The sequence below is a fragment of the Salmo trutta genome, chromosome 22, assembly GCF_901001165.1.
Source record: "Salmo trutta chromosome 22, fSalTru1.1, whole genome shotgun sequence".
NCBI lineage: Eukaryota > Metazoa > Chordata > Actinopteri > Salmoniformes > Salmonidae > Salmo > Salmo trutta.
The window spans coordinates 46,810,332-46,833,085 of NC_042978.1; the positions used below are offsets into that span (position 1 = coordinate 46,810,332).

At 41.8% G+C, this 22,754-nt stretch overlaps 1 protein-coding gene across 6 annotated transcripts; it reads right to left on the reverse strand.

The window, feature by feature from the left end:
- Window positions 1-513: 513 nt before the first annotated feature.
- selp (selectin P) lies at window positions 514-22,690 on the reverse strand. 6 transcript variants are annotated; one of them, XM_029708197.1, is made up of 19 exons: window positions 22,574-22,686; window positions 22,366-22,444; window positions 21,854-22,053; window positions 21,437-21,629; window positions 21,183-21,290; window positions 20,807-20,992; window positions 20,156-20,344; window positions 13,604-13,789; window positions 12,664-12,849; window positions 12,007-12,192; window positions 9,537-9,722; window positions 8,597-8,782; window positions 7,940-8,125; window positions 5,470-5,655; window positions 4,530-4,715; window positions 2,378-2,563; window positions 2,037-2,288; window positions 1,487-1,594; window positions 514-670 (listed from the first exon to the last, which is right to left on the reverse strand). In XM_029708197.1, exons 2-19 carry the CDS (start codon window positions 22,442-22,444, stop codon window positions 606-608), a joined length of 3,054 nt encoding a protein of 1,017 aa, XP_029564057.1. In that variant the 5' UTR covers window positions 22,574-22,686; the 3' UTR covers window positions 514-605. The 6 variants fall into 6 exon arrangements, with proteins under 6 accessions (XP_029564057.1, XP_029564059.1, XP_029564060.1 ...); XM_029708199.1 differs by lacking the exon at window positions 7,940-8,125; XM_029708200.1 differs by lacking the exon at window positions 20,156-20,344 and having other exon boundaries at window positions 22,574-22,684.
- Window positions 22,691-22,754: the final 64 nt, after the last annotated feature.

A 22,754-nucleotide genomic window follows, 5' to 3' on the forward strand; every position in this document is an offset into this window, starting at 1 on the left:
GTGTGAATGGACTAAATGTTGAAATCCTGTTGATGCAAGATTATTTTGCTGCGACAATACTGGTCAAATTAAAATCCTCCATATCTAACATCCATTAAAGGTGAAATATGCAGAAATCACTCCGCCATTTCCTAGTTGCTAAAATTCTAATAGTTTTCTTAATTTACACAAAACACAAAAAAGTGTAGAGAATCATTGTACCATCTAAATCGCTGTGAAATATATTTTCAATAGCCAAAAAATATAGCATTTTCAGCTGTTTGAAGCTGGTGTACAAAAACCCGAAAGTAAAAGATGCAAAAACGAAACATAAGATTGGGAAGCATAGAAATAGTATACATAGAACAGATCTACCGCTTCTTAGACTTATTTTCAATAATTACATATCTATAACTCACATTTCTATGTGAATCTGGTCGGGTCACCCAAAAGTTACACATTTTAGCTTTAACAGCCCATACACAAAAATAAGTATAGAAAAAATTGTATAAAAGGAACAGTGATGGCTTTAAATACATTGAAAACAATGAACTTGTTTAATTCAATATCCAACTCGTTATGCAAAATGTTGTTTTACAGTACAATGTCATTAAGCACATTATTTTTTAAGAAATTTCAAAAGCAGGGTTCTCTCTTTCCTCCCATAACGAGTTTTCAAAGTTGAAGTCACCTGTGACGGACCAGAAACAGGGATTATTATTATGGAACAGGCTTTAACTATACTATCAGTATACTTACATACTACTACAACAGTACTATACTTATATATTAATACTACTATAGGACCACTGCTTCTAACACAGTAAGACATTATAGATGAAAGAAAGATGGCCCGTTGTCACGAGAATTTTCAATCCCAGTGATGATAACGATCACTATAGCTTTGACCAATTCTCCAGAGTTTGTAAGGCCCTGGTTAATAGAAGAATTAGACAAAGTCCCAGAATTCTGCAAAAAGGTTAGTTCTTTATTCAGAGAGCTCTGAAAATTATACAATGCACATAGCCTTTTATACCTCACATTTGGTCATATAAATGCCCCTCCTCTTCTCTAACACTGTCAATGCTGTTTACAAGTTTTCTCCAACACATACCTTGCTTATCATATCCTGCAACATGTTACATAATCTACTGCAAGCCCAACGGTTTCTCCCCTCCCTGGGTGGGGAGACCTCTTTCCTGTTATCAGTTTCACAGTGGTCACAAGTTGTCTGTTAACAGTTCCTCTTTTCCTTAAATGTCTCACTTACATTGCTAAATAGTAAAGTCTTAACTTGTCCTATGCACACACATTAGAGAATTACAGTCGTATAATCACTCAGTTATACGTTTCAGGGTGGAATCTTTTAGTCATTACCATAAACATTATCCCCCGTTTGAAATAGTGTTTCAAACAATACATTTCCTCCCCAAGCTCTGGTGCAATAGCCTGGTGACGAGGTTATACATACAGTATGAAATACATGTCTTTAATCCATTACTCTTACCTTTCTTGCTGAGCTTCTTTGCGACCAGCATGCCCAGTCCCAGCAGTAGTAACAGCCCAGCAGCAGAGGCAGCTCCCACCACTGCATAGACCAGCATCCTAGAGGACTCTTTATAACACAACAACCACAGTCACTATCCTTGACTCTATAGATCAACCAGTCACTATCCCTGACTCTATAGATCAAACAGGCACTATCCCTGACTCTATAGATCAACCACAGTCACTATCTCTGACTCTGTAGAACAACCACAGTCACTATCTCTAACTCTGTAGAACAACCACAGTCACTATCTCTGACTCTGTAGAACAACCACAGTCACTATCTCTAACTCTGTAGAACAACCACAGTCCCCACAGGGTCAGAATAGAGCAGATAAACCAAGAGGTCACCCTGTAAGGATGAATGCTATGCTGTAGTCACATGAGATGAAAAAAATCTGGGGAAATTATGATTTGATTTAAATGTACTACTATTCAATTGAATTCAGCGTATATAATGTAAACGATATTGTATATCATATTTGATGTAAACAAATAGTCAGTACAACCTTGGACAGAGGTGATGTTTCTTTGGCAAGAGGGCACAAGGTCACTCCATTGTCCCTCTGAGGTGCAGGACAGCTCTTCTGTTCCGTTCAGATAGTAACCTTTGCTGCAGGTGAAGAGGCACAGAGAGCTGAAGCTAAACTCCCCTAGGGAGTGTGAGCAGTTCATGGAGGGTCCCAGGGTTGGTGGTGGGGTTGAGGATGGAGTGGGTGGGGGAGATGGCAGTCTGTGCAATAGGTTCTCACACTGGACCACTGTAGGGGTTTAATCAATCAATCAATCATTCAATCAATCAATAAATAAATAAATAAATAAATCATATTTTTATATATTCCTCAGTCACCTTGACAGGACGGCAAGTCTTGGCTCCAGACTCCCAATGCGTTGCAATGCATTGTGGGAGCTCCAGTTAGCAGGAATCCCTCATTGCATTGAAGGAGGCAGTGGGAGCTGTAACTGAAGGGTGAATAGGGGTGGGTGCAGTTCATCCAGCCTCTCCATGGCTCCACCAGCAGGGGGCAGTGACGTACTGAGGAGCAGAGAAAAACGGCATCAGCGGAAGGCAACCTTGATACTGGTGTGCAGCGGGAACTTCCTGTTTATGTTTTAACTGACCTGGAAGACCAGGTGTGTTGAATTTAGGCAATCACTGAACTGATCGATTAGCTCTGTTGGTCTGGTGTGGTGCCGTGCGTAATTGGGAAAAAAATCCTGCAGAACCTGCGGCACTCCAGGAACAGGGATGCCCACCCCTACACTACATTCACATCCTGATCCATAGAAAGCTAAATGGGCAGAAATTGTGTAAGTCACGTACCTCTGTAACGATAGATATTTTGACTAAATGTGCATTATGAGAATAATCTGTTGAAAAGCTAGATGATTAAAATATGTTTGACAAAAAATACATTAAAACACCTTTCTGTTTTCTCAAGGACATTCAATTCAGCATTGAAAAAAGGCAGAAGTTTAAGTTTGTTTGTTCTTCCTGAGCGAGTCTGACCACAAGTCAGAGACCTCTATGATGGCACACCAAATTATGACCACCAATCAGAGACTTCTATGATGACACACCAAATGATAACCACCAATCAGAGGCCTCTATGATGGCACACCTAATAATAACCACCAATCAGAGACCTCTATGATGACACACCAAATGATAACCACCAATCAGAGACCTCTGTGATGACACACCAAATGATGACCACCAATCAGAGGCCTCTATGATGACACACCAAATGATAACCACCAATCAGAGACCTCTATGATGACACACCAAATGATGACCACCAATCAGAGACCTCTATGATGACACACCAAATGATAACCACCAATCAGAGACCTCTATGATGACACACCAAATGATGACCACCAATCAGAGACCTCTATGATGACACACCAAATGATAACCACCAATCAGAGACCTCTATGATGACACACCAAATGATGACCACCAATCAGAGACCTCTATGATGGCACACCAAATGATAACCACCAATCAGAGACCTCTGTGATGACACACCAAATGATGACCACCAATCAGAGGCCTCTATGATGACACACCAAATGATAACCACCAATCAGAGACCTCTATGATGACACACCAAATGATGACCACCAATCAGAGACCTCTATGATGACACACCAAATGATAACCACCAATCAGAGACCTCTATGATGACACACCAAATGATGACCACCAATCAGAGACCTCTATGATGACACACCAAATGATAACCACCAATCAGAGACCTCTATGATGACACACCAAATGATGGACACCAATCAGAGACCTCTATGATGACACACCAAATGATGACCACCAATCAGAGACCTCTATGATGGCACACCAAATGATAACCACCAATCAGAGACCTCTATGATGGCACACCAAATGATAACCACCAATCAGAGACCTCTATGATGACACACCAAATGATGGACACCAATCAGAGACCTCTATGATGACACACCAAATGATAACCACCAATCAGAGACCTCTATGATGACACACCAAATGATGACCACCGACTTCTCTCTGTGCGCTGGAGGGGCACAGAGAGAAGTCGGATATGAGTGACACCAGACACATTCTGTGAATCCTTTACTTAACCAATAGCACATTGACTAACCACAAGTCATTTTAGGCTTCTAAGTTGGAACCCTTGTGGTTCAGAGAGAAATGTAAATGAATATGTCTGATCTGACACAATTTCCGAAAATAGATGACAGACAGACTATGGTTCTAGGTTGAAAATAACAAAGGTTTTCCTAAATGACAGAGAGACAATGGTTCTAGGTTGAAGATAAAAGGTTAAGACAAGGATTCTAATATCCCAGAACTCTTTGCATAAATGAGGAAGAACTCTAAACTAAGAGATCAGCGATGCTGATCAGTTTATTTTCTAAAGCTTCCACATGGAGTCATTACATTGTCCTAACCTGGGTATCTTTAACCTAGCTATGGTTTGAACTAAGATGTGGTGAGTTACCCAGACAGAGGGGGGCTCTCCTGCTCCATGTGCCCAGGGAGGTGCACTCTGTATCAGCCAACCCGTTCAGCAGGAACCCCTCCTCACAGGAGAACAGACACTGGGACCCGTAGTGGAATTGACCATAGAGGTCAGAGCAGTTCATGGAGCCATGCGGGGGAGTGGTTAAGACGTCGCACTGCAGAGCTGGAGGGATATAAAGAGGAGACAGGTTGTGACACACAGGCCCAAGATAATGCTATTATAATTACACATTTATATTTATCTATTCCTATTATACTCTGATATTTTATTTCATTTACCTTTATTTAACTAGGAAAGTCAGTTAAAAACAGTTTATTTTATTTACAATGACGGTCCACCCTGGCCAAACCCTAACCCGGACGATGCTGGGCCAATTGTGCGCCGCCCTATGGGACTCCCAATCACGGCCGGTTGTGATACAGCCTGGAATCAAACCAGGGTCTGTAGTGACACCTCTAGCACTGAGATGCAGTGCCTTAGACACTGCTGCGCCACTCGGGAGCCCCCCCATGCCAGATATACTGTTCCTAATCCTTCAGCTAACCACAATAGTTTAGGTTCTCCGTTCTAACCCTTTGGATTGATTCAGTGAGGTGGAACAATTCAGAATGTTCAAGATAGAAGTGATAAGAATAGATCTGACACAGTTCCAAATCATACATGACAATCACATGTGTTCTACACCACACATTTCTACCTGAACACCCCTGGTCTTACCCTGACAGACAGGAAGGGCGTGTCTCCAGTAACCCAGTGAGGGGCAATGGGTGGAGTTAGTTCCTACCAGAACAAAACCCTTCTCACACTCCAGGGTACAGGTGGAGCCATAGCTGAACTCATTCATAATGTATTCTTTTTAATAAATAATGTTCCTTATCGCATTGAAACTCTCTCTAGTTGTCTTGGTATAGCTCACGTTCACATGCAGGTGTGTGGTTGGTCCATTGTCCAGTAGATAAACAGGTGAGGTTGATGTCTCCTCTCAGCAGGTAGCCCTCCTCACAGGAGAACCCACAGGAGGAGGTGAAGGAGGAGGCCCCCAGGGGGTCCACACAGGACATGTTCCCCATGGCAGGAGGGGACAAGGGGCCACACCTCACCACTGTAGTAGGCAGGGTTGGGGAGTAAGACATGACATGTAATCGGATTATAAAAAAACAAACTACTCAGTTACATTACCAGCAAAAATATTATAATCAGATTACAGACACTGTACTTTTGAAAAACTAGATGATTAAAATATGTTTGCCAAAAAATACATTAAAACACCTTTCTGTTTTCTCAAGGACATTGAATTCAGCATTGAAAAAAGGCACAAGTTTAAGTTTGTTTGTTCTTCCTGAGCGAGTCTGACCACAAGTCAGAGACCTCTATGATGGCACACCAAATTATGACCACCAATCAGAGACCTCTATGATGACACACCAAATGATAACCACCAATCAGAGACCTCTATGATGACACACCAAATGATAACCACCAATCAGAGACCTCTACGATGATACACCAAATGTGTTTGATGGATCCTTTTTGACCTCTTCTAATGCCTCTTAGCCTGTTTGGGATATGGGGCAGTCCTTTCACGTTCGGATGAAAAGCGTGCCCAGAATAAACTGCCTGCTACTCAGGCCCAGAGTCAAATATTTGCATATTATTAGTAGATTTGGATAGAAAACACTCTGAAGTTTCTAAAACTGTTTGAATGATGTCTATGAGTATAACAGAACTCATATGGCAGGCAAAAACCTGAGAAAAATCCAATCAGGAAGTGGGAAATCTGAGGTTTGTAGTTTTTCAAGTGATTGCCTATCTAAACTACAGTGTCTGTGGGGTCATTTTGCACTTCCTAAGGCTTCCACTAGATGTCAACAGTCTTTAAAACCTTGTTTCATGCTTCTACTGTTACTGGGTAGAGAATAAGAGCTGACTCAACAAGTGGACTGCCTGAGACCACTGAGTTGTTTACTGTGCAGGCACGCAGGCGCGCCGTTCCTTCTTTTTCCTCTGTAATGAATACGCTATTGTCCGGTTGGAATATTATTGAATATTTATGATAAAAGACCCTAAGGATTGATTGTAAACATCGTTTGACAGGTTTCTACGAACGGTAATGGAACTTTTTGTTTTGCGCTCGCGCATTTTACCTTTGGATAGTGATCTGAACGCGCGAACAAAAGGAGGTATTTGGACATAAATATGGAGTTTATCGAACAAAACAAACATTTCTTGTGGAAGTGGGAGTCCTGGGAGTGCATTCCGACGAAGATCAGCAAAGATAAGTGAAGATTTATAATACTATTTCTGAGTTTTGTTGACTCCAGAACTTGGCGGGTAACTGTATAGCTTGCTTTGATGGCTGAGCTCTGTACTCAGAATATTGAACAATGTGCTTTCGCCGTAAAGCTATTTTGATATCTGACACAGCGGTTGCACTAAGGAGAAGTGTATCTATAATTCTTTCAATAACTGTTGTAAATTTTATCAACGTTTATGATGAGTTGTTTTGTAAATTGATGTGCTCATTCAGCGGAGGTTTTGGAGGCAAAACATTTTCTGAACATCACGCCCCAATGTAAAATGGAGTTTTTGGATATAAATATGAACTTTATCGAACAAAACATACATGTATTGTGTAACATTGAGTCCTGGGAGTGTCATCTGATGAAGATCGTCAAAGGTTAGTGATTAATTTTAGCTGTATTTCTGGTTTTTGTGATGCCTCTCCTTGCTTGGAAAATGGCTGTGTGGTTTTTCTTGTCAAGGTGATGTCCTAACATAATCTAATGTTTTGCTTTCGCCGTAAAGCCTTTTTGAAATCGGACAATGTGGTTGGATTAACGAGAAGGTTATCTTTAAAATGGTGTAAAGTAGTTGATTGTTTGAGAAATTTGAATTATTAGATTTTTGTTGTTTTGTATTTCGCGCCCTGCTGTTCCATTGGCTGTTGGCGAGAGGTCCCGCTGGCGGAACGGGGTCCCGCTAGCGGAACGTCTGTCCTCAACAGGTTTTAAGGGGATAGTCATCCAAAAGTAACCGAAATAAATCTGATTATGTTACTGAGGTTGGGTAATCAATACGTTACTGATTACAATTTTGTCCAGGTAACTAGTAACTAACAGATTACATTTACAAAGTAACCTACAAGACCCTGGTAGTAGGATACAGATAAGAGAAGATGCAGAGAAACACACTACATTCACATCCTGATCCATAGAAAGCTAAATGAATAGTAATGCTGTAAGTCACGTACCTCTGTAACAATAGATATTTTGACTAAATGTGCATTATGAGAATAATCTGTCCCTATTATTTATTTCAAAAGCTTCATTCTCGGCCCAGTAGATGGGGGTATGTATCCAGCATGGTTTGAAGATGTGGTGAGTTACCCAGACATAGGGGGGCTCTCCTGCTCCATGTGCCCAGGGAGGTGCACTCTGTATCAGCCAACCCGTTCAGCAGGAACCCCTCCTCACAGGAGAACAGACACTGGGACCCGTAGTGGAACTGACCATAGAGGTCAGAGCAGTTCATGGAGCCATGCGAGGGAGAGGTTAAGACGTCGCACTGCTGAGCTGGAGGGGCACAGAGAGAAGTCGGATATGAGTGACACCAGACACATTCTGTGAATCCTTTACTTAACCAATAGCACATTGACTAACCACAAGTCATTTTAGACTTCTACGTTGGAACCCTTGTGGTTCAGAGAGAAATGTAAATGAATATGTCTGATCTGACACAATTTCCGAAAATAGATGACAGACAGACTATGGTTCTAGGTTGAAAATAACAAAGGTTTTCCTAAATGACAGAGAGACAATGGTTCTAGGTTGAAGATAAAAGGTTAAGACAAGGATTCTAATATCCCAGAACTCTTTGCATAAATGAGGAAGAATTCAAACTAAGGGATCAGCAATGCTCCTTAGCAACGACGCTGGTCCCATAAATCAGTTTATTTTCTAAAGCTTCCACATGGAGTCATTACATTGTCTTAACCTGGGTATCTTCAACCTAGCTATGGTTTGAACTAAGATGTGGTGAGTTACCCAGACAGAGGGGGGCTCTCCTGCTCCATGTGCCCAGGGAGGTGCACTCTGTATCAGCCAACCCGTTCAGCAGGAACCCCTCCTCACAGGAGAACAGACACTGGGACCCGTAGTGGAACTGACCATAGAGGTCAGAGCAGTTCATGGAGCCATGCGAGGGAGAGGTTAAGACGTCGCACTGCTGAGCTGGAGGGATATAAAGAGGACTCAGGTTGTGACACACAGGCCCAAGATAATCCTATTATAATTACACATTTATATTTATCTATTCCTATTATACTCTGATATTTTATTTTATTTACCTTTATTTAACTAGGAAAGTCAGTTAAAAACAGTTTATTTTATTTACAATGACGGTCCACCCTGGCCAAACCCAAACCCGGACGATGCTGGGCCAATTGTTCGCCGCCCTATGGGACTCCCAATCACGGCCGGTTGTGATACAGCCTGGAATCAAACCAGGGTCTGTAGTGACACCTCTAGCACTGAGATGCAGTGCCTTAGACACTGCTGCGCCACTCGGGAGCCCCCCCATGCCAGATATACTGTTCCTAATCCTTCAGCTAACCACAATAGTTTAGGTTCTCCGTTCTAACCCTTTGGATTGATTCAGTGAGGTGGAACAATTCAGAATGTTCAAGATAGAAGTGATAAGAATAGATCCGACACAGTTCCAAATCATACATGACAATCACATGTGTTCTACACCACACATTTCTACCTGAACACCCCTGGTCTTACCCTGACAGACAGGAAGGGCGTGGCTCCAGTAACCCAGTGAGGGGCAATGGGTGGAGTTAGTTCCTACCAGAACAAAACCCTTCTCACACTCCAGGGTACAGGTGGAGCCATAGCTGAACTCATTCATAATATATTCTTTTTAATAAATAATGTTCCTTATCGCATTGAAACTCTCTCTAGTTGTCTTGGTATAGCTCACGTTCACATGCAGGTGTGTGGTTGGTCCATTGTCCAGTAGATAAACAGGTGAGGTTGATGTCTCCTCTCAGCAGGTAGCCCTCCTCACAGGAGAACCCACAGGAGGAGGTGAAGGAGGAGGCCCCCAGGGGGTCCACACAGGACATGTTCCCCATGGCAGGAGGGGACAAGGTGCCACACCTCACCACTGTAGTAGGCAGGGTTGGGGAGTAAGAAATGACATGTAATCGGATTATAAAAAAACAAACTACTCAGTTACATTACCAGCAAAAATATTATAATCAGATTACAGACACTGTACTTTTGAAAAACTAGATGATTGAAATATGTTTGCCAAAAAATACATTAAAACACCTTTCTGTTTTCTCAAGGACATTCAATTCAGCATTGAAAAAAAGCACAAGTTTAAGTTTGTTTGTTCTTCCTGAGCAAGTCTGACCACAAGTCAGAGACCTCTATGATGACACACCAAATTATGACCACCAATCAGAGATGTCTATGATGACACACCAAATGATAACCACCAATCAGAGACCTCTATGATGGCACACCAAATTATGACCACCAATCAGAGACCTCTACGATGATACACCAAATGTGTTTGATGGATCCTTTTTGACCTCTTCTAATGCCTCTTAGCCTGTTTGGGATAGGGGGCAGTCCTTTCACGTTCGGATGAAAAGCGTGCCCAGAATAAACTGCCTGCTACTCAGGCCCAGAGTCAAATATTTGCATATTATTAGTAGATTTGGATAGAAAACACTCTGAAGTTTCTAAAACTGTTTGAATGATGTCTATGAGTATAACAGAACTCATATGGCAGGCAAAAACCTGAGAAAAATCCAATCAGGAAGTGGGAAATCTGAGGTTTGTAGTTTTTCAAGTGATTGCCTATCTAAACTACAGTGTCTGTGGGGTCATTTTGCACTTCCTAAGGCTTCCACTAGATGTCAACAGTCTTTAAAACCTTGTTTCATGCTTCTACTGTTACTGGGTAGAGAATAAGAGCTGACTCAACAAGTGGACTGCCTGAGACCACTGAGTTGTTTACTGTGCAGGCACGCAGGCGCGCCGTTCCTTCTTTTTCCTCTGTAATGAATACGCTATTGTCCGGTTGGAATATTATCGAATATTTATGATAAAAGACCCTAAGGATTGATTGTAAACATCGTTTGACATGTTTCTACGAACGGTAATGGAACTTTTTGTTTTGCGCTGGCGCATTTTACCTTTGGATAGTGATCTGAACGCGCGAACAAAAGGAGGTATTTGGACATAAATATGGAGTTTATCGAACAAAACAAACATTTCTTGTGGAAGTGGGAGTCCTGGGAGTGCATTCCGACGAAGATCAGCAAAGATAAGTGAAGATTTATAATACTATTTCTGAGTTTTGTTGACTCCAGAACTTGGCGGGTAACTGTATAGCTTGCTTTGATGGCTGAGCTCTGTACTCAGAATACTGAACAATGTGCTTTCGCCGTAAAGCTATTTTGATATCTGACACAGCGGTTGCACTAAGGAGAAGTGTATCTATAATTCTTTCAATAACTGTTGTAAATTTTATCAACGTTTATGATGAGTGGTTTTGTAAATTGATGTGCTCATTCAGCGGAGGTTTTGGAGGCAAAACATTTTCTGAACATCACGCCCCAATGTAAAATGGAGTTTTTGGATATAAATATGAACTTTATCGAACAAAACATACATGTATTGTGTAACATTGAGTCCTGGGAGTGTCATCTGATGAAGATCGTCAAAGGTTAGTGATTAATTTTAGCTGTATTTCTGGTTTTTGTGATGCCTCTCCTTGCTTGGAAAATGGCTGTGTGGTTTTTCTTGTCAAGGTGATGTCCTAACATAATCTAATTTTTTGCTTTCGCCGTAAAGCCTTTTTGAAATCGGACAATGTGGTTGGATTAACGAGAAGGTTATCTTTAAAATGGTGTAAAGTAGTTGATTGTTTGAGAAATTTGAATTATTAGATTTTTGTTGTTTTGTATTTCGCGCCCTGCTGTTCCATTGGCTGTTGGCGAGAGGTCCCGCTGGCGGAACGGGGTCCCGCTAGCGGAACGTCTGTCCTCAACAGGTTTTAAGGGGATAGTCATCCAAAAGTAACCGAAATAAATCTGATTATGTTACTGAGGTTGGGTAATCAATACGTTACTGATTACAATTTTGTCCAGGTAACTAGTAACTAACAGATTACATTTACAAAGTAACCTACAAGACCCTGGTAGTAGGATACAGATAAGAGAAGATGCAGAGAAACACACTACATTCACATCCTGATCCATAGAAAGCTAAATGAATAGTAATGCTGTAAGTCACGTACCTCTGTAACAATAGATATTTTGACTAAATGTGCATTATGAGAATAATCTGTCCCTATTATGTATTTCAAAAGCTTCATTCTCGGCCCAGTAGATGGGGGTATGTATCCAGCATGGTTTGAAGATGTGGTGAGTTACCCAGACAGAGGGGGGCTCTCCTGCTCCATGTGCCCAGGGAGGTGCACTCTGTATCAGCCAACCCGTTCAGCAGGAACCCCTCCTCACAGGAGAACAGACACTGGGACCCGTAGTGGAACTGACCATAGAGGTCAGAGCAGTTCATGGAGCCATGCGAGGGAGAGGTTAAGACGTCGCACTGCTGAGCTGGAGGGGCACAGAGAGAAGTCGGATATGAGTGACACCAGACACATTCTGTGAATCCTTTACTTAACCAATAGCACATTGACTAACCACAAGTCATTTTAGGCTTCTACGTTGGAACCCTTGTTGTTCAGAGAGAAATGTAAATGAATATGTCTGATCTGACACAATTTCCGAAAATAGATGACAGACAGACTATGGTTCTAGGTTGAAAATAACAAAGGTTTTCCTAAATGACAGAGAGACAATGGTTCTAGGTTGAAGATAAAAGGTTAAGACAAGAATTCTAATATCCCAGAACTCTTTGCATAAATGAGGAAGAATTCAAACTAAGGGATCAGCGATGCTGCTCAGCAACGACGCTGGTCCAATGACTCTGTTAATTTTCTAAAGCTTCCACATGGAGTCATTACATTGTCTTAACCTGGGTATCTTCAACCTAGCTATGGTTTGAACTAAGATGTGGTGAGTTACCCAGACAGAGGGGGGCTCTCCTGCTCCATGTGCCCAGGGAGGTGCACTCTGTATCAGCCAACCCGTTCAGCAGGAACCCCTCCTCACAGGAGAACAGACACTGGGACCCGTAGTGGAACTGACCATAGAGGTCAGAGCAGTTCATGGAGCCATGCGGGGGAGAGGTTAAGACGTCGCACTGCAGAGCTGGAGGGATATAAAGAGGACTCAGGTTGTGACACACAGGCCCAAGATAATCCTATTATAATTACACATTTATATTGATCTATTCCTATTATACTCTGATATTTTATTTTATTTACCTTTATTTAACTAGGAAAGTCAGTTAAAAACAGTTTATTTTATTTACAATGACGGTCCACCCTGGCCAAACCCAAACCCGGACGATGCTGGGCCAATTGTTCGCCGCCCTATGGGACTCCCAAACACGGCCGGTTGTGATACAGCCTGGAATCAAACCAGGGTCTGTAGTGACACCTCTAGCACTGAGATGCAGTGCCTTAGACACTGCTGCGCCACTCGGGAGCCCCCCCATGCCAGATATACTGTTCCTAATCCTTCAGCTAACCACAATAGTTTAGGTTCTCCGTTCTAACCCTTTGGATTGATTCAGTGAGGTGGAACAATTCAGAATGTTCCAGATAGAAATGAAGTTAATAGATCTGACACAGTTCCAAATCATACATGACAATCACATGTGTTCTACACCACACATTTCTACCTGAACACCCCTGGTCTTACCCTGACAGACAGGAAGGGCGTGGCTCCAGTAACCCAGTGAGGGGCAATGGGTGGAGTTAGTTCCTACCAGAACAAAACCCTTCTCACACTCCAGGGTACAGGTGGAGCCATAGCTGAACTCATTCATAATGTATTCTTTTTAATAAATAATGTTCCTTATCGCATTGAAACTCTCTCTAGTTGTCTTGGTATAGCTCACGTTCACATGCAGGTGTGTGGTTGGTCCATTGTCCAGTAGATAAACAGGTGAGGTTGATGTCTCCTCTCAGCAGGTAGCCCTCCTCACAGGAGAACCCACAGGAGGAGGTGAAGGAGGAGGCCCCCAGGGGGTCCACACAGGACATGTTCCCCATGGCAGGAGGGGACAGGGGGCCACACCTCACCACTGTAGTAGGATACAGGTAGGATAATAAAATATTATGGTTGTGTTCCCCTATTCAGGCGTCATTGACGCCAGATCTTACAAAGTAACACCCAGTGTTTCCCAAACTTTGTCACTCATGTCCCCCTTTCATCATTGGGGAACATCACGCGCTGCGGGGTGGAGAGAAAGATTCCACGTTTTAAAGGTCATTTCCTTCACTTCTACGTATCATGCCATGTCTTCTCATCCGATATTTCCGTGACTCAAACGTTACAACAAAATAAACGGGATTAAAAAACCTAGCTAAAAGCCTTAAGCTGCAATGGGCGTGTTGATCAACGGGTCATTTCTGACAAGTTATAAATAGGAACCACTTAGCTAATCACATATGTTATAGCGATCTGGTGCCTGACGGCACAGTCGATGACGTGGCACACAACCATTGGTTGATGCGTGTCTGAGCAGGGGAACACAACCAAGGTAAGATTTATGGTCTGTTTCCACAGAACATTCCCAGAAGGCACTGAGTTTATCAAGGCCAGTAGTCTTCCATAAGCTGATAATGTACCATAGGTTGATACAAGCATTGATCAAAGTATGTCATAAGTATTCATAACCATAGATATACAGTGCCTTCAGAAAGTATTCACACCCCTTGACTTTTCCACATTTTGGTACGTTACAGTCTTATTCTAAAATAAAATATATTTTTTTTCATTCATCAATCTACACACAATACCCTATAATGACAAAGCAAAAACAGGTTTAGAAATTTTTGCTGATTTATAAAAAAAATAAAAACTGAAATATCACATTTACATAAGTATTCAGACCGTTTACTCAGTACTTTGTTGAAGCACCTTTGGCAGCGATTACAGCCTCGAGTTTTCTTGGGTATGATGCTACAAGCTTGGCACACATGTATTTGGGGAGTTTCTCTCATTCTTTGCAGATCCTCTCAAGCTCTGTCAGGTTGGATGGGGAGTGTTGCTGCACAGCTATTATCAGGTCTCTCCAGAGATGTTCGATCGGGCTCAAGTCCATTCTCTGGCTGGGCCACTCAAGGACATTCAGAGACTTGTCCCGAAGCCACTCCTGTGTTGTATTGGCTGTGTGCTTAGGGTCGTTCTCCTGTTGGAAGGTAAACCTCTCCCCAGGCTGAGGTCCTGAGTGCTCTGGAGCACGTTTTCATCAAGGATCTCTCTGTACTTTGCTCCGTTAATCTTTCCCTCGATCCAGACTAGTCTCCAAGTCCCTGCCGCTGAAAAACATCCCCACAGCATGATCCTGCCACCACCATGCTTCACCATAAGGATGGTGCCAAGTTTCCTCCAGACGTGACGCTTGGCATTCAGGCCAAATAGTTCAATCTTGGTTTCGTCAGACCAGAGAATGTTTTTCTATTGGTTTGAGAGTCTTTAGGTGCCTTTTGGCAAACTCCAAGTGGGCTGTCATGTGCCTTTTACTGAGGAGTGGCTTCCGTCTGGCCACTCAACCATGAAGGTCTGATTGGTGGAGTGCTGCAGAGATGGTTGTCCTTCTGGAAATTTACCACAGGTGGACTCCAATTTATTTTATTCTTTACCTTTATTTAACCTTTATTTAAGCAATCAAAGTTGTAGAACATCTCAAGGATGATCAATGGAAACAGGATGCACCTGAGCTCAATTTCGAGTCTCATAGCAAAGGGTCTGAATACTGATGTAAATAAGGTATTTCAGTTTTTTTATACATTTGCTTAAAATGAAGAAAGAAAACTGTTTTCGCTTTGTCATAATGAGGTACTGTGTCATAATGGGGTATTGTGTCATAATGCGGTACTAATGGGGTATTGTGTCATTATGGGGTATTGTGTCAAAAAGAGATATTGTGTCATAATGGGGTATTGTGTCACACCGGGGTATTGTGTCATTATGGGGTATTGTGTCATAATGGGTATTGTGTCATAATGGGGTATTGTGTCATAATGGGGTATTGTGTCACACTGGGGTATTGTGTCACACCGGGGTATTGTGTCATTATGGGGTATTGTGTCATAATGGGTATTGTGTCATAATGGGTATTGTGTCATAATGGGGTATTGTGAAATAATGGGGTATTGTGTCATAATGGGGTATTGTGTCACATTGGGGTATTGTGTCATAATGGGGTATTGTGTCATAATGGGGTATTGTGTCATAATGGGGTATTGTGTCATAATGGGGTATTGTGTGTAGATTGCTGAGGATTCTTTCTAATTTAATGTGTCAAGTTGGCTGGCAGTGGATCTCTACTCTGAATAGCTTGTTCCAGCTCATACCACAGATCCTCAATTGGGTTGAGATCTGGTGACTAGGCAGGCCACTGCAGTAAGCGGAAGTCACTGTCATGTTCGTGGAACCATTCTTGGACAACCCTAGCCTTGTGGAATGGGCCACTATCCTGCTGAAAAATCTATTTGCAGATGGATGCACTGCTGACATGAAGGGATGCCGCTGATTGGCAATGATGTTTAGCTATCGTATGGCATTCAAACGTTGCTCCACTTTTATCAAGAGGCCCAATGTGTAACATGAAAACTCATCCCACACCATCACACCGGCCTGCAATGTTGACACGCGGCATGATGGATGCATGTACTCGTGGTTTTCTCCATACCCTAGTCCTCCCATCAGCGTGAAACAGCAGGAACCGAGATTCATCAGACCAGGAAATGTTTTTACATTCTACTGTGTCTAATGTTTTCATCCTTAGCCCACTGCAACCACAGTTTCTTGTTCTTTGCTGAAAGAAGTGGAACTCTGTAAGGTCATCAGCTGCCATACCCCCTTTGTGCCAAGATACAAGGAGTTGTGTATTATTTTATGGGTCTTTGGGTGCCAATGTTGTTCTGAACTGTCAGTTGACTAACTGTAGCCCATGACATACTGTAGACTCACAATTTGTGTCAGCCTCCTTTGTCCTCTTTCATCAATGACCTGCTTTCGACCACTGTCCTGCCATTGGCTGGAGGCCTTTTGGGTGATGGACCATTCTTGATACACACGGGAAACTGTAGAGCGATGAAAAACCCAACAGCGTTGCAGTTCTTGACACAAACCTGTGCGCCTGGCACCTACTACCATACCCTGTTGAAAAGCACTTAAATATTTTGTCTTGCCCATTCACCCTCTGAATGGCACTCATACACAAGCCATGTCTCAATTGGCTTGTGTATGAGGCTTAACAATCCTTCTTGTTCCTAATGTTTTGTGCACTCAGTTTACAGTATGAGTTACACACTGTGGGAACTACTTTAGAGTTACTATGTACGCTGTGCATACAGTCTATTTATGTTCAAAAGGAGACTGATATCTAAAGCAATGTCATCTAATAAGGCAAGGAAAACCGGAGACCCACAAGCCACTGCGGCCCCTCTTAATGAGTTCCGTTTTTTTTTTTTGTGGCCCCCTACCCCATTAAAGTTGCCCATCCCTGCTCTATAGAGATGAGGCAACGATGATGATGATTGTAGAAGCTGTAGATGAGGGTTGGTTCCTGGAGTGCTGCTGGTACTGCAAGATTTGGTCCCAACAACGCACCACAATGAGCTACTTTGTTAATTCGTCAGTTCAGCGATTGCTTACATTCAGCACACCTGATCTGCTTTCGTTTTGTACACCAACTTCAAACGGATTAAAATGTAAAAAATGTGGTTATATAAAATATATTTCACAGCGGTTTAGATGGTACAATGATTATTTACACTATACTTGTTTGTTTTGTCACATAAACTGAAATTAGGCAAACTATTATAATTTTAGCAACCAGGAAATGGCAGAGAGATTTCTACATAGCACACCTTTAAGTAAAACAAAAGTTATAGGAGAAAGAGTATAGTGAAAAGAAGGCGACAAGAGGAATGTCCTCGTAGGACGAGTTTTAATATTGTAGTGGACAAAGATGAGCAGAACATTAGCATGGCCAACTGAACTGTGTGCAACTTGCTATGCAGGTTTGATGCAATTTTCTACCTTTCATTTCATTTATTTTCATATTTATGATAAATTATTGTAAATCATTATTATTGTAGGCCTATTTAATAATCTAAACCAGTTCTTTAAATAGCCTATGCAAAAAGTGTTACATTTTGTTGAGACATTTTAGTTGGCTAAAGTCTTTTTAATTTAGTGCTTATTTAGTTTAAGTGTTATTTGTTGGGTAAGACAATCACCTTTGTTGGTAAGAGCTGCAATATAGGCCTAGCTTGTTCAAAACGTTTTTAAAGGTGGAATTCAGTTGAGACATTTTCGTTGGTCAAATTCAATATAATAGAATCACCAGTAGGTCCTAATATACTACTCACACTCAAACCATGAAAATGAAAACCCAGTGAGGGCAAGATGCTAAACTTCATTTAATATCGCAATAATAGCAACTTGTTCGTATTTTCCCTATAAACAATGACTTGAGTTACTTTTGATATTACCCTAAAAAAGATAATCAGCTTTTGTGAAGGTTTGGTGTGGTAGATAATTTCCCCCCCTAACTTCGGACACTCTTTAGCGGTTGGAGGATTAAATCACCTCGAGTTGATTCATCTGTAAAACTAATTGTGAGACATTATTAGGTTACAACACTGAAGAAGACGTTGGTGAAGAACCATTTTTAAGAGTCTACAGGAGGGGCTACTCAATGAAAAGTTGACAGGCAAGTCATTTTGTTTTTTACTGGAAGGCTAGCCAACTAGTAAACACTTCGGATACGAGGTTGGTGTCTCTTTTTTGAACAAAATTAAACAGATATATATATATATAGTAAACAGATTATATATATATATATATATATATATATATATATATATATAGTAATTCAACAAAATAGTAAGGTGGCCAATAACTAGGTACCGTATGCCGATAATACGGGACGTATTTTTTTGCTAAACCCCTTTTCAAAAAGCTGATATTAGTCGTATTTCCACTGAAATGTCAAACATGATAATATATATATTTTTTATGACACCAATAATCACAAAACTTTGATGGGTTTGATAACACTGTTGAAAGTTAATATATATTTCCTAAACGCTGTTGAACAGGCCGGTAAGACGGGGTGCTACGAGTATGTTTATTATTAGCTTTAGCTACAGCAGGCCAGTGAAGCCAGTTGAACTTGAGGTGAGGAGGAATGTTTTAGGCCTACTACATATATATTCTGATAGAAAATGTAAAGCTTAGCCTCCTTCTGTACGCCTATATCGGTAGAGCAGTAGTAGCCTATCTGACAAGTATAAAAGAAATCCATGTTGATGGTGTTAGCATCTCTCTATCTTTCTCCAGGTCTCTCTAGGGCTAGCACTACGCTCGTCTGCCATAATATATATGTTTTTATAGGAATCTCATGTGGACGCGTCTAGATTTATACACATACATTGCCCTGATGCAATTTAGTGCTCAACTCTCTGACAGCTGAACAATAGACAATAAAACAACGAATATAAGGTTTTGCGTATGCTAGTCTACACATCGAAACACAACAAATAGCCTAGGTTTTTGTTGTTGTAATTTGCTATAGGCAATTTTTAAGGATACATAACTGTGGGTAATTTCGCCAATATCGCTGGCAGCGCCCTGTTGGTTGTTTCGTTCTCTCTCTCTTTCTATTCTCGGATCTGAATGGGTCTCTCGGGTTTCCGAACCAGGTCTTTTTTCCACGGTTGTTTTTGGAACGGGTCTCTGTTTTTAATTGTTTTATTTATGCATATCTGGTCATACCTTTTCGGAATGGGTCCAACTTTTTGGACGCATGAAGACCTCCACTTCACAGTTCGTTGGCACTCTCCAAAGGCAAGAGGGTAAAGAGTGAGATTGGAGCGACAGCAAAAGACATTCAGACTCTAGGAGCCGCCAACCAACTCCCAACCCATCCAATGTAATGTAAAGAAGTTAGGGACAGTCTTTCGTTTAACAAAAAAAAACGTTAGGGACTGTCATAAATAGCATGGGCTACATACTGCATGGCTGACAACATGGCTGACAACATGGTTCAGATAAAGTGGGGCTCAATCAGAGAAAAGGATTTTGGACAGCACCGTAACAGCCAGGGTTCAGTGTTCAGTGTTCTGTGTTCTGTGTTCTGAGTTCAGTGTTCAGTGTTCAGTGTTCTGGGTTCTGTGGCAGAACAGGATGTTACAGAAAAAGTGACAGTTTGAAAGTATTTCATCAGGTCACATTTCCCAAAGAACACAACTATTTCACAACAGTTCAACATTTTAAATAGTGGAGATGAACAGTGGGTGCGGTCAAGTGAAGGACTGGGAGGAGACATAGTACTTTTGTTGCAATTCTTGACATTTCTTTTCTCTCACTTTGACCTGCCATTCAACAGGTGTACTAGTAGCTACTGTCCCATGGTGACAGTGATAAATACCTGTGCAGGTGGAGACGTTGCCTGTCCACTGTCCTGTGTGGTCACACTGAATCCTGTCTGGTCCTATTAGGTCAAACCCCAAATCACAGCTGAATTCACAGGTGGAGTTATAACTGTGCAGGGCGATGGGGTTACTGCAGTTCATAGTCCCTCTATGAGGACCACTGTCCAGCGATGGACACTGTTTGACTGAAGGGGGCAATAAGAGAAATGTTGTTTAATCTCAATAGGGCAAAAAATCTGTCTCAAGCCTAAAATGCTGGGTTATGAGCAGCCTCAACACAACATTATGTGAATTTGGATTAGTCAGGGAGCCCTCTGTTTAAATAAGGATGCGGGCCCCAATAGTGTTAGCTTTAGGAATGTCTTTAGTAAGATTAAACTGTATATAGTTGCAGAGCATTATGGGTACTGTAGTATTTTGTCATTTATTTAACTAGGCAAGTCAGTTAAGAACAAATTCTTATTTACAATGACAGCCTACCAGGGAACAGTGGGTTAACTGCCTTGTTCAGGGGCAGAACGACAGATTTTTACCTTGTCAGCTCGGGGATTTGATCTTGGAACCTTCCAGTCACTGGCTCAACGCGTTAACCACTAGGCTACCTGCCGCCCCACTACATCGTGCTATACCCTCCTGCTCTCCCATACCTTGGCACTGAGCGGCAGGGTGGTCCCAGAACCCTGTGGCCTGGCAGAGCAGTTGTGATGCCCCCAGCAGCTGGTATCCCCGGGCACAGTGGAACTGGCAAGAGGAGTTGAAGGCAAACAGCCCATGTGGATGGTCACAGTTCACTGAACCCTGGTCTGGGTCCGACACAGTGTCACACGCTACGGCTGACAGAGAGAGGCAGAGAGACTAGATTATCAATGACAACAAACAAACATACTGAATACTAACATGTCATTGAAGTTGAACTCAGTTAACTGTTTTTGGTTCACCTCTATACAGAAAACCATGGAATTATTCCCGTAGATGAATAAGAATGGTTAAGACCTTATGAATGTATTGTACAGGTTAACTCACCTTCCTGGCACCGGGGCCCCTTGAAGCCAGGGTCACACTGGCAAGTGTAGTTCCCTATGTTTTCTAAACACTCTGCATGGGTGCTGCAGCAATGCTCTGAGCAAGACGCTACACACACAGGGGAGTAGACAAATAGAGGACTTAAACAAAATACACACACACACACACACACACACACACACACACACACACACACACACACACACACACACACACACACACACACACACACACACACACACACACTCTTCTACCTGTGTAGCAGAGGGCTCCCTTCTTTTTTGTGCATCTCTCATCGTTCCACTTGGCTTCATCCTTTCCTCTTTTGATGTAGATCTCCACACAGTCCTGTCCGTCCCCTACGTTGTTGGGCTCCCCGGCGGCCCAGTTCTCCGCCTCTTTGGTCAGGGTCTTGTTAGTCCCCATCCAGGTCCACATCTCATTCACCTGATTGATTGACATAATTTATTCAATAATACAATATAAAAATAAAAGATATGCAGCCGCAATGTAAATAAAATAGCGATGCATTTAAAAAATAATAGAGATTAGTACATTAATAAATCAGCGACACATTTTCTGCTAGATGAACCTCTTGTGGTATGACAGACAGACTAATTTGTCAGTCTACAGTACACTCCTGTTAATAAAGTAACAGGACGGAAACCAACCTTGCGGAGGCCGATCCAGTAGTATTGTGAGTTCCTAGGGAGCATGGTGTTGAGATAGACGATCTCCTCCTGGTTCTGGATGGCCACCATGTCCGTGTAGTGCTGCCTGCACCACTGGCGGGCCGAATCCCAGTCCAGATTCTGATTGACGCTGTAGTTGTATGTCCAGGCCTGTACACCTCCTGTCTCACCTGTTAAGTCTGAGGGCCAATGAAAACAGAGGCAATACTTTCCATTTTGAAGGGGCAATATACAGTTGCTACATTTTATTTTGGTACTTTTAAATTACTGATATATACTCATTGATTCCTGAAGAATATAATTTTATGAACACCTCATGAGCTTAGTTCACTGTTTACGTTGCTCTTCTACCTGCATAGCAATGCTGGAATTAGTAACATTACACTTTTGTAATTCTTTGATTTGATTTTAACGGTTTTGGTTATTAAAGGCAAGAGAACATTTCTGTCTGATAGTCAGGCAGTTGTAAACATCAGGTTGCTCTGTCTTACCATGGTAGATTGTCATCAATAGAATCACCAGCAACCTATTATATAGGCTCTGTCTGAGATAGTTGGACCACGGAAGCATCTGGAAAACGTAACCAATATATCAACACTAAACAATAATCAAACTGGATTGTACAATTTGACTGAATGTTACGATACAGTAATGTGTAATAATTTGCAATTGTACAGGAATAATCATAAAATAACCTACCTTTTCATCAAGATTTGGGGAGGCTAATAAAATGTGCTGTTTTCCATGTCATCACACCCATCGAAATGGACTGTGCAAGAGATGCAATTTCCTTTCAGAATGAGTCAACACCAGACTTTGCAATATGCTGCATTTACTAATCTGATCATCAAACTGTCTACTGTGAAAAAGTGGTCTTATC